The 13286-nt window shown below is 36.1% G+C and overlaps 1 protein-coding gene across 8 annotated transcripts in view; it reads right to left on the bottom strand.

The window, feature by feature from the left end:
• Positions 1-138: 138 nt before the first annotated feature.
• LOC128207748 (organic cation transporter protein-like) overlaps positions 139-13286 on the bottom strand; it is a 35255-nt gene continuing 22107 nt past the window's right edge. For all 8 annotated transcript variants that reach the window (XM_052910865.1, XM_052910869.1, XM_052910864.1 and 5 more), the window contains exons 10-12: positions 10089-10209; positions 7281-7353; positions 139-6100 (exon numbers count right to left, since the gene is read on the bottom strand). In XM_052910865.1, coding sequence (XP_052766825.1) covers positions 5909-6100; positions 7281-7353; positions 10089-10209 — 386 coding nt within the window. In that variant the 3' untranslated portion in view covers positions 139-5908. The remainder of the gene's footprint in view (positions 6101-7280; positions 7354-10088; positions 10210-13286) is intronic.

Here is a 13286-nt window from a genome sequence, read left to right as displayed (position 1 = left end):
TATAAAAGTTTCAGGAATAATGATATTTTTGATTTACAGTGTATTGAGCATGTGAAAACATGTCTATCAATCATAAGAACATTTTTTTATATGACGTAATGGTGACGTCATTCCTTAACTAGAGAAAAAACAGTGGAATGTAAGCACAATGTTTATTCAAAACAAGCAAAAACAACATACATGAGTCGACTGTGAGCTAGCACACATAGTGTACAATAAATGTGCAATACAATCTATGTATCAGTCGAATGCTGTGTCAACAAAAGGTCCGTATACTCGAGCTGCCTGTACAACTGCATGTCTTATTATAGGAAACATTTGATCATACTGTTGATGTCATTGAAACTCGCTGCAATATGCAATAATGAACAAAGCTACGAATTCATTGAGTATATGCTATATATATATATATGCTATAACACGAATAAGCTCATGATATTAACGATTGGACGAATACTACTCCCTCTGTTAAACATTCGGACTGTGGTGAATTACTTGTTTAAATTTTTGTTCTAGCAAATTGTTAACGGCAAATACTTTTATGTAAGCATTCTAGATTTACCTTTAAATTGCAAAATATTTCACTTCTACTTTATAATATTAACAATCGTTTATCTTTTGTTCACATTTTATTATTATGCTTCTCGCTCAAGTATACCTGTTTGCACGTAAACTGTTTGTATGCTATAAGCATAATTGCTTGAATGCATTAAAAGTTGTTGTTGTTATTAAATCAAATATCCGTCCATTTTCTTATAATAAGCATCCAAGTAAAGTTATTTTTCAATAAAACGCAATAGACATCTTCCATCTTACTATGATCAGACCGATATTTTTTGAAAACAATCAGTGAAATATCATATGAACTTATGATTTACACAAAAGTGTACATTCAAACTAATCAGATCTTAAGAATAATTTCAAAATGCACAAGACATTACCACAGCCACAGACCTATAGGTCCATGCCACAGCTACATTGTTAACTACCCTTGTTATGACAGGAACTTCAGCTGCAGGAATTTCATACTGTATCGAGGGCCGGTACAGTTTTACCTTTTAAACTAGAACTCCGCGAGGCGGATGTGTCGCCTGACGAATTATTTACTGTCAACATTATAGCTGTTAGATTGGCATTTTATTCATTTATAGACAATGATGTTGCCATTTAACTTTCAAGTGTAGGTGGCATTTGAACCCTCAATCAGATATACCTACGGAATAAGTTTCAGGTTGAAACCTCCTATAGTTGACGAGATATGCCACGGACAAAACCTAAGCAAGAAAATTAACAAAGGGCAATAACTCTAAAAAATATGGCAGCAAGAGTAACGGTTCTTGTGCACTGCACTTACCCTCAATGAGATCTATCTAGCTATGAAGTTTCAAGTTGATACCTCTTATATTCTTCAAGATATGCCCCGGACAAAACTTAAAGCATGAAAATTAACAAAGGGCAATAACTTTAAAACTAAGAAAGCAAGAGTTACTGTTATTGTGCACTGCACTTGCCCTCAATGAGATATATCTAGCTATGAAGTTTCAAGTTGATACGTCTTATATTCTTCAAGATATGCCCCGGACAAAACTTAAGCATGAAAATTAACAAAGGGCAATTACTTTAAAACTAAGAAAGCAAGAGTTACTGTTATTGTGCACTGCACTTGCCCTCAATGAGATCTGTCTAGCTATGAAGTTTCAAGTTGATACCTCTTATATTCTTCAAGATATGCCCCGGACAAAACTTTAAGCATGAAAATTAACAAAGGGCAATAACTTTAAAACTAAGAAAGCAAGAGTTACTGTTATTGTGCACTGCACTTGCCCTCAATGAGATCTGTCTAGCTATGAAGTTTCAAGTTGATACCTCTTATATTCTTCAAGATATGCCCCGGACAAAACTTTAAGCATGAAAATTAACAAAGGGCAATAATTTTAAAACTAAGAAAGCAAGAGTTACTGTTATTGTGCACTGCACTTGCCCTCCATGAGATCTATCTACATATGAAGTTTCAAGTTGATAACTCTTATATTCTACATGATATGCCCCGGACAAAACTTTAAGCATGAAAAATAACAAAGGGCAAAACTCTAAAAATATGGAAGCAAGAGTAACAGTTCTTAAGCACTGCACTTGCCCTCAATTAGATCTATGTACATATGAAGTTTCAAGTTGATACCACTAATAGTTTAGGAGATATACCCCGGACAAGCGAAAATGGGACGCGGACGCCGCCGACACCGCCACCGCCGCCGCCACCGATGCCGCCGACAAAAGTAACCCCTATATGTCGTCTTTTCAGGCGACACAAAAAATGCTTCTTTGGTAATGAAAAACTAAACAAGAGGGCCAAATGGCCCTGAATCGCTCACCTGTCATATATTGCACATTCTTCCATTATATACAAATATTGAAAACCTAAGCCTATGAACACGGGGCGTGGCCAATTTTGACCCCAGGGCTAAAGTTTGAACAATCTTAATAGTGGTCCGATAAACAATGCTTCATACCAAATATCTAAGGCCTTTGCCTTTTGGTTTCGGAGAAGAAGATTTTTTAAGTTTTCATCATATACATATATAAGGAAACCCATGACCGCCTGGGTGGGGCCATTTTTTGACCCCAGGGCCAAAGATTGAACAATATTGGTACAAGTCAACTAGATGATATATCATGCCAAATATCTAAGCTCTTGTCACTACTTGATTTTACATGTGTATCTATATATGTATATTTGTTATAAATTGTTGTATGTGGCCCATATTGAAAATTGGTATTTGTACTCAATATGTTATCCAGTTTAAATTAAGACGTTACTTGTCTTTGTGAGTTCGGAGAAGATTTTTTGTTTTCACTATAACACATATAGAGAAAACCCATCAGCCCCGGGGTGTGGCCAATTTTGACCCCAGGGCCATAATTTGAACAAACTTTGTAGAGGTCCACTAGACGATGAATCATGCCAAATATCTAAGCTCTAAGCCATGTAAGTTCAGAGGAGATGATTTTTTAAGTTTTCACTATAAACATTTAGAGAAAACCCATGACCCCCCAAGGGGGCGGGGCCAATTTTGACCCCAAGGCCATAATTTGAACAATCTTTGTAGAGGTCCACTAGACGATGAATCATGCCAAATATCTAAGCTCTAGTCCAAGTAAGTTCAGAGGAGATTTTTGAAGTTTTAACTATAAACATATAGAGAATACCCTAACCCCCCGGGGCGGGGCCAATTTTGATCCCAAGGCCATAATTTTAACAATCTTTGTAGAGGTCCACTAGATGATGAATCATGCCAAATATCTAAGCTCTAAGCAACGTAAGTTCAGAGGAGATTTTTGATTTTTTTTTACTATAAACATATTGAGAAAACCCATGACCACCCAGGGGAGGGGTCAATTTTGACCCCAGGGCCATAATTTGAACAATCTTTGTAGAGGTCCACTAGATGATGAATCATGCCAAATATCTAAGCTCTTGTCCAAGTAAGTTAAGAGGAGAAGATTTTTGAAGTTTTAATTATAAACATATAAAGTATACCCATGACCCCCCGGGGCGGGGCCAATTTTGACCCCAAGGCCATAATTTGAACAATCTTTGTAGAGGTCTATAGACGATGAATCATGCCAAATATCTAAGCTCTAGTCCAAGTAAGTTCAAAGGAGAAGATTTTTGAAGTTTTCACTATAAACATATAGAGAATACCCATGACCCCCGGGGCGGGGCCAATTTTGACCCCAGAGCCATAATTTGAACAATCTTGGTAGAGGACCATTTGGTGATCCTACCTACCATATATCAACAGCCTAAGCCTTGTGGTTTGGGAGAAGAAGATTTTTAAAGTTTTTCCTTTTGGTTGCCATGGCAACCAGAGTTCTGCATGGAATTGAATTCTTTGAACAACTTTGATAGAAGACCACCCAAGGAACATCCCTATGAAGTTTTATTAATATTGGCCCAGCGGTTAAGGAGGAGATGTCTTTTAAGTAAATTGTTGACGGACGACGCATAACGCACGCCGGACGCCGGACAAAAGGCGATAACAAAAGCTCACCTTGTCACAAAGTGACAGGTGAGCTAAAAATGCATACAAAATATGAATAAAAACAAAGGCCAGCACATCTAAAACAGGCAAAAAATATCCAAAGCAAGGCACGATTAAAATACAAAGAAAACAAAAGAACAACAAATATTCAATAATATAAAGATTGTTTTAAAAAAAGGAGATGTATAAAACGCTTTTATCAAAAAAATGTACTTAACACAATGTATGTTCATACAGAATCATACTAAATAACTTGATTATCGTGTATATAACACTGCGTCAGAAATTATAAATTGCATACAGCCAAAAATAAATGTCAAAAGACATGTTGCGATTCATTCAGATGGAAAAGTTAAACACTACAAATTTGATGAATCATGTATACGCTGTACATGAAGTTAGTGGTATTTTTTTTTCAATAAATCAATACAAAAACATTCTATTATAAGACCAAAACATGATATTATAATTATGAACAAAACACACTATTATATGAACAAAACACACTATTATAATTATGAACAAAACACACTATTATAATTATGAACAAAACACACTATTATATGAACAAAACAGATCAGAATAGTGTATACAGCAACACAACAATACAGTACATGTACATAAAAAACTACATCAATAAACAGGGGTTCTAAAACAGCCGATAATTGTGAAAATAAGCCCAGATCTGTTTCAGGGATTCATAACAAAAGCAGTGTAAAGGATCTTGGACCCCTTTTAACATGGTCATTTATATCCATTTCAAAGTACTTTCTACTGTTTTTGTTTATGCAAATGTCAGAGCAAAAAAAAAACACCTTTACATTTGTCTGAAATTAAGAGCACTCAGCCCTGATACATAATAGGGATTTTGGGTTAATCCTAAACTGCAGAACCCCTGATAAAACTAATTGGCTAGATGATAAAAATACTGTTCATTTCCATGATTCAAATATCAATGAACAAGAGTATCAAATTTTCAAATTAACAGTTGCTTTTTCTTAAACAGTATGCTTTTGCCAACAATTACAGACAATTACTTTTTAAGGTGGAATGTTTTAGTATTGTAGTTCAACAGATTTAAAGAAAACAAGAGCTGTCACAGTAAGCTAATGTACGAATGCCTCCAAAGTGCCATCCAGTTTAATGCATTATTCAATTACTAGAGCCATCATTAACTGAATGACAAATTACAGACCAGACACCACCAACTATAGGCAGGTATATGAATATATGCAGCATACCATAATGATTAAACTCCAAGTGTGACCTTGTCCTTTGAAGTAGAGTTGTGGGTCATGCATGTGACACATTGTCTTTATGTAACGAAAACATGTGCTAAGCAATTTTAAAAACGCTCTCTACATGACAAAGTAACAGCCCGAAAACAACCAACTATACTGTGTATGCATATTAGCAATATTCCATAATGATAAAATAAGTGTGATCCTGACCTTTGAAGTAGGGGCGTGGGTTTTGCATGTGACACTTCGTCTTTATGTGCTTAAAAGCAGTTTCTAAGTAATATTAAAATCCCTCCCTGCACGACAAAAGTTATAGCCCTGACAAGATTAACTGGATGGACAGACCATGCGTTTTTAATATGCCCTCCTTTGGGGGCATAATAAAATAATACATTATAATATGACATCACCAATGTGTAATAATCAAATAAGTAGAAATCTAGCTGGTTATACCAATTGACATCATGCAAAATGATAGAGTGTCACAAATACTTTCACAAAGTAACATGTTATATCCATGAGCTCATGTCTTTGGGCTAAATAATACTTGTGTACTTGCTTTACTGGCCCACTCATTTGATTTGAAGTTTATTTTTTCTTTAATACACCATAAGTGTTAAAACATCACAGGCGTGTAACGCCCGGATCCGACAACGGAGCTGTGGTTTTGGTAACATGTCTTGGAGTATCATCGATATCTGGAATATTTTCTGGCAAAGCCTGCCCATGTGTTTCTGGTAACATTAGAGCAAGTAATCCACCTAGAACTGTCAAAGCGCCAAATATAACTAGTGGCATTCGCTCGAGATTCTTTGCCTGAAAAGAGAAACAATATAATAAAACGTCTCAATGTGTCATGTCAAGTTCAACAAGTTGTTCAAAGCATTTGTTGGTAATGCACCAGTCAATTGTAACTACGCCCCCCCCCAGGTCCGGGGAATAGCAAGGACTTTGACTTTCGGTCCAGCCAACCCCGTCTAAAATCCCCGCCCAGCGGGGACAAACAGATGGTAAAATCTCCGCCAAATGCCCCGCACCACAGGGACTCTAGGTAAGACCCATTCCCAGCTATATTTAAAGCGAAGACAAAACCACCGCATTCACCCGGCACTGCGGGGCCACCTAAAAGGTAAAAACACGGCTCTCCCCGGTATACCACCGGACCTGGGGGGCCGTGGTTCCAACTGACTGATGCATAAGACAATCGGCTCATCTATTTTTAACAGCTTGGGAAAAGTACGTATTAATGGAAATGTTTAAATAAAACATTATTCAGAAATAAAGGCTTAAAATTAATATAATATTCAACTTAAGTTTGAAAATGGGTACTTCCATAAAGCATCACAAACTTCCACTTAAGTCTATCTCAGGTTTTTCAAACCATCAATGAGATGAATCTTTATTTTAAAAAAAGCATAACCAAAGTGTTGTTGCAAGGGAGTTTTTTGTACGAAATTGAAGTATTTTAATTCCTATTTTACAAGTACAGTAAATAATATCAATCATGAGTCATAACTAGAAATGTGCTATTATGGACATAGATGACCCCATTTTACGCCTTGGTCACAAGAGACTTTATTGCGCACCACAAGATTGATAACAGCTTAACATTCATGTAAAGTCTAGTGAATCTAGCTCATAATCAGTTCAAGATATATGCGACACAAAATGCATACTCTTTAGGCTTTTGTCAAGGGTCATTACTCTGCACTTACTGGTTGCTACCACAAAAGAAATATCCAGGTGCACAACATAACATGCTGCTTAACATTCCTGTAAAGTTCTGTAACTTGGGCTACACAATATTTTGTGACGCCCAAGACAGACAAGGGCAAATCTATATGCCACCGTACCTTACATTGTGCGGGCAAACAAAGTGTTATCAAAAGTAAATTAATTACGTTTTGAATGAAACAACAACTGCTTCAATCTGCTCACAAAAAAAAGTTTACAGTTTCTTAAACTGCGAAAATATAAATTAGAGATAAAATCTCACCCCATAAACTATAAATGGTGCAGAGATACTGCCACAGTTCTCAAAGAAGGAAGACAACCCAACAGCCTGATTCCTGAAAGTAGAAGAGTCACGTCATACCTAGAAGCTTAAGAAAAGAACTGCCGAATGAAGCAGACAACATAAGAAGAAAACAAAACTTTCTGTAATTGAATATACACTTTGGAGGAGAAATACTTCAGAACTTGAAATAAGAGCGCCAACTATCATAAAATTAAATTGTCCTAATTTAAGGACACTGAGTTTGAAGATAAGTAATTAAAAAAAATATTATTTTTTTTCCACTTACCCGACCGACCATATTTTTTCCACCCACGACCCTACACGTTTTTGCAGTGGTGAAGATTTTTTTTATTCATAATTTCTTAAAAAACATTATTTTTTTTGAGTGAACATGTTGAAATTTGACTATTTTATATTTGAAAATTGTCTAGAATAGTGATGTTCTCTGATAAAGGTTAGTTTGGTACAGAATCCCAGTTCTCAGAGAAAAAAGAAAAAAAAAGAGTAACTACTGATTAAATTTAAGGTAATAAGCAATATGACTAGATATCAAACTTGTCCAAGATATTATGCCTATTCACATTCTGACCAAATTTGGTGATGATTGGGCTGAGGCATCAAAAGTTATTGATTGGACAAGACCAATTTTAGGTAATTTCGATAATTAAAGGGTGATAACTCTTGAGTAACTACTGACTACAGCGATATAGCTGGTTATTGATCTTGTTCAAGATATTATGCCAGTATGTATTCTGGCCAAATTTGATGATGATTGGAGAAAGGCTTCTTCAATTATTGATCCAACAAGACCAATTTTAGGTAATTTCTATGAATAAAGGGTGTTAACTCTTGAGTGACTCTAGCGATACAGCTGATTATCAAACTTGTCCAAGATATTATGCCCATACACATTCTTACCGTATTAAGTGATGATTTGACAAAGGTTCTTAAATTATTGATCAGACAAAACCAATTAAGGTAATTTCTTTTATTTATTAAAGAGTGATAACTCTCGAGAGACTAGAGCAATATAGATGGTTCTTAAACTTGTCTAAGATATAATGCTACATTCAGACCAAATTTGGTGGTGATTGGACCAAGGCTTCAAAAATTATTGATTGGACAAAACCGAATTTAGGTAATTTTGTATAAACAAGACTTTATCGAGGCAAACATTCTGATGAAGTTTCATGGAAATGAGAGCAGATGTATTGCCTCTAGAGTGTTCCCAAGGTTTTTGTAAGATATGACCTAGTGACCTAGTTTCTGACCCCATGTGACCAATTTTAAAACTCTTGTAATATTTCATTAAGGCAAACATTCTGACCAAATTTGAACATAACTGACTATTCAATACCAATGTTTGGTTCGGGACCTAATTTTTCAAAAATTTCACCTACTGACCTGGTTTCTGACCCCATGTGACCCAGTTTCAAACTATTCAACAACATTCAAGTCAAAACAGTCTGATTAGGTTTCATGAATATTAGATTGCCTCTAGTGTGTTCCCAATATTTTTTCTAAGATTTGACCTATTGACCTTGTTTTTGACCCATATGACACACTTTTAAAATGCAGTCAAAATTTAACCCAAGAGAACATTCTGACTATGTTTGAACATAATCCGACCAATCACCACCATAGAATAGTTTCGGACATGATTTTTGTAAGATTTTACCTACTGACCAAATTTTTTATCACATGTGACCCAGTTTAAAACATGTCCAAGAGTTCATCAAGGAAAACATTCAGATCAAGTTTCATGAATATTAGACAATACATAATGCCTCTAATGTGTTTCAAAGATTTTTCTAAGATTTGATGTAGTTTTTGACCCCATGTACCCCACTTTTACAAGCGGTCCATATTTCATTAAGGGGTACATCATGACCAAGTTTGAACATAATCCGACCAATCCTTACCATTACCGGACAAAAAAATCTAAGATTTGACCTAGTGACCTAATTTTCTAATCTAAGATTTGACCTAGTGACCTAATTTTCGATCATATGTGTCCCAGTTTAAAATAAGTCCAAGATTTCATCAAGGAAAACATTCTGATTAAGTTTTATGATTATTTGACCATGTATAATGCCTCTAGTATGTTCCAAAGATTTGACCTAGTGACCTAGTGTTTGACCCTATGTGACCCACTTTTACAAGTGGTCGAGATTTGATCACGGGGAACATTCTGACCAAGTTTGAACATTTTCTGATCAATGCCTACAAAGATATGGTAAGGACGGACGGACAGAATGACGGATGGACAGACAACGCCAAAACAATATCCCCCTCCCGAAACCTTCGATTCGGCGGGGGATAATAAAGAGTGATAACTATCTAGTGGCCTGAGCAATACGGCTGGTTATCAAACTTGTCCAAGATATTATGCTAATAGACATTCTGACAAAATGTGGTGATGAATGCTCAAAGCCTTCTTAAGTGATAGAGAGGACAACACACTGGACACTGTTGGACCATCCGCCCCTATACTCCGGTAAATTCATCATTCATTCTCTTCTGATCTATGAACAGGAGCATAAAAACTAAAACACATCCAAAATAATCAATGAAAACAAAATTTCTGTTTGATTGATTCTGTTCATTGCCGGCAATCACAATAAAATAATCATATTAGACATATTAAATAATCTAATAATTAAAATATCAACTTTCTCAGACTTCCATTGGTCCCTTCTGTCCACAAGTTATAATTGCCAGTTAAAGCTTGTTATAATAGCAAGTGTTGCAAATGAACACCATTTAATCTTTAAAACAAATTCTCACCGAACAGAAGTTGGAAATATCTCAGCAGACATAAGGTAAACTGTAGAATAAGCCCCTGTGATTCCAAACTTGCCGATCATTGCGAATGTGATTGTCAAGGGCTGTAAATTTACGCCAGATGCTGAAAAATAAAAATTAACAACTTTCTGGAGGAAATATTTTTACATTCAATGCACAAGAAGATGCCAGACTAACGATAAGTTTTGAGCGTGCTAGCAATGAGCCACATTTCTGATTGTGTGCATCAGATGAAGAAGTTGTGATATATCCAATATGATGTGTGTCAACAATGGCAGCGGATGTCTAAAATGGTCACCTTGCATAGCACAACTGTTCAAAGCCAGAGTTATGTACATAACTCAACAACTGTTTAGGCCAGAGTTATGTTCATACTCAACAACTGTTTAGGCTTAAGTCATGTTCATACTCAACAACTGTTTAAGCCAGAGTCATGTTCATACTTAACAACTGTTTAGGCCAGAGTCATGTTCATACTCAACAACTGTTTAAGCAAGAGTTATGTTCATACTTAACAACTGTTTAGGCCAGAGTCATGTTCATACTCAACAACTGTTTAAGCCAGAGTCATGTTCATACTCAACAACTGTTTAGGCCAGAGTTTTGTTCATACTCAACAACTGTTTAGACCAGAGTCATGTTCATACTCAACAACTGTTTAAGCCAGAGTCATGTTCATACTCAACAACTGTTTAGGCCAGAGTTTTGTTCATACTCAACAACTGTTTAGGCCAGAGTCATGTTCATACTCAACAACTGTTTAGGCCAGAGTCATGTTCATACTCAACAACTGTTTAAGCCAGAGTCATGTTCATACTCAAAAACTGTTTAGGCCAGAGTTATGTTCATACTCAACAACTGTTTAAGCCAGAGTCATGTTCATACTCAACAACTGTTTAAGCCAGAGTCATGTTCATACTCAACAACTGTTTAGGCCAGAGTCATGTTCATACTCAACAACTGTTTAGGCCAGAGTCATGTTCATACTCAACAACTGTTTAAGCCAGAGTCATGTTCATACTCAACAACTGTTTTAGCCAGAGTCATGTTCATACTCAACAACTGTTTAGGCCAGAGTTATGTTCATACTCAACAACTGTTTAAGCCAGAGTTATGTTCATACTCAACAACTGTTTAAGCCAGAGTCATGTTCATACTCAACAACTGTTTAGGCCAGAGTCATGTTCATACTCAACAACTGTTTAAGCAAGAGTCATGTTCATACTTAACAACTGTTAAGGCCAGAGTCATGTTCATACTCAACAACTGTTTAAGCCAGAGTCATGTTCATACTCAACAACTGCTCAAAGCCAGAGTTATGTACATAACTCAACAACTGTTTAGGCCAGAGTCATGTTCATACTCAACAACTGTTTAAGCCAGAGTCATGTTCATACTCAACAACTGCTCAAAGCCAGAGTTATGTTCATACTCAACAACTGTTTAAGCCAGAGTCATGTTCATACTCAAAAACTGTTTAGGCCAGAGTTATGTTCATACTCAACAACTGTTTAAGCCAGAGTCATGTTCATACTCAACAACTGTTTAAGCCAGAGTCATGTTCATACTCAACAACTGTTTAAGCCAGAGTCATGTTCATACTCAACAACTGTTTAGGCCAGAGTCATGTTCATACTCAACAACTGTTTAGGCCAGAGTCATGTTCATACTCAACAACTGTTTAGGCCAGAGTCATGTTCATACTCAACAACTGTTTAGGCCAGAGTTATGTTCATACTCAACAACTGTTTAAGCCAGAGTCATGTTCATACTCAACAACTGTTTAGGCCAGAGTCATGTTCATACTCAACAACTGTTTAAGCCAGAGTCATGTTCATACTCAACAACTGTTTTAGCCAGAGTCATGTTCATACTCAACAACTGTTTAGGCCAGAGTCATGTTCATACTCAACAACTGTTTAGGCCAGAGTTATGTTCATACTCAACAACTGTTTAAGCCAGAGTTATGTTCATACTCAACAACTGTTTAAGCCAGAGTCATGTTCATACTCAACAACTGTTTAAGCCAGAGTTATGTTCATACTCAACAACTGTTTAGGCCAGAGTTATGTTCATACTCAACAACTGTTTAGGCCAAAGTCATGTTCATACTCAACAACTGTTTAGGCCCAACAACTGTTTAAGCCAGAGATATGTTCATACTCAACAACTGTTTAGGCCCAACAACTGTTTAAGCCAGAGATATGTTCATACTCAACAACTGTTTAAGCCAGAGTCATGTTCATACTCAACAACTGTTTAAGCCAGAGTTATGTTCATACTCAACAACTGTTTAGGCCAGAGTTATGTTCATACTCAACAACTGTTTAAGCCAGAGTCATGTTCATACTCAACAACTGTTTAGGCCCAACAACTGTTTAAGCCAGAGATATGTTCATACTCAACAACTGTTTAGGCCCAACAACTGTTTAAGCCAGAGTTATGTTCATACTCAACAACTGTTTAGGCCAGAGTCATGTTCATACTCAACAACTGTTTAAGCCAGAGTTATGTTCATACTCAACAACTGTTTAGGCCAGAGTTATGTTCATACTCAACAACTGTTTAGGCCAGAGTCATGTTCAAACTCAACAACTGTTTAAAGCAACTGTGCACCAGATGATCAATTTGCAAGAAAAAAAGAAAATTGTCGAAAACTGTCATAAACTTGGTATTAATGTGTACAATGCATTGAAACTTACTAACTGAAGCACCATATAGTTTACAATTTATTTAAGTTCAGCAGATATTTCGTGTTTTTTCATTAAAAAAGATTACTTGGTATGTCTACCTAGTAGAATTCATTCCTTATGCGTGATTGGCTAGTCGGTGTTATCACGTGATATTACATAGTTAGGCGCATAGCTTAATTATGTCACCCGGTTAGCGAAAGCCGTCGTAGCTTAGTGGATTCAACGCTGGACTTCAATTTTGGCGACACAGGTTCCAACTCGGTCTCCGACACTTTTTTTTTTTTTACATTTTGGTACTCTTTTTTTAAAATTATGATATCAAAGCGTAACACATTCTATTAAATAATTGTCCTGACATTCGTTACAGAAATAAACTTTTTATGGTGCCAATCTGGTGTACAGTCCCTTTAAGTCAGAATAAAGTTCATACTCAACAACTGTTTAGGCCAAATTTATGTACTCAAAACTGTTTCAACAAGATTTATGG

Source organism: Mya arenaria, chromosome 11, assembly GCF_026914265.1.
Source record: "Mya arenaria isolate MELC-2E11 chromosome 11, ASM2691426v1".
NCBI classification, from domain to species: domain Eukaryota; kingdom Metazoa; phylum Mollusca; class Bivalvia; order Myida; family Myidae; genus Mya; species Mya arenaria.
This window is presented reverse-complemented; position numbering and strand designations above follow the sequence as displayed.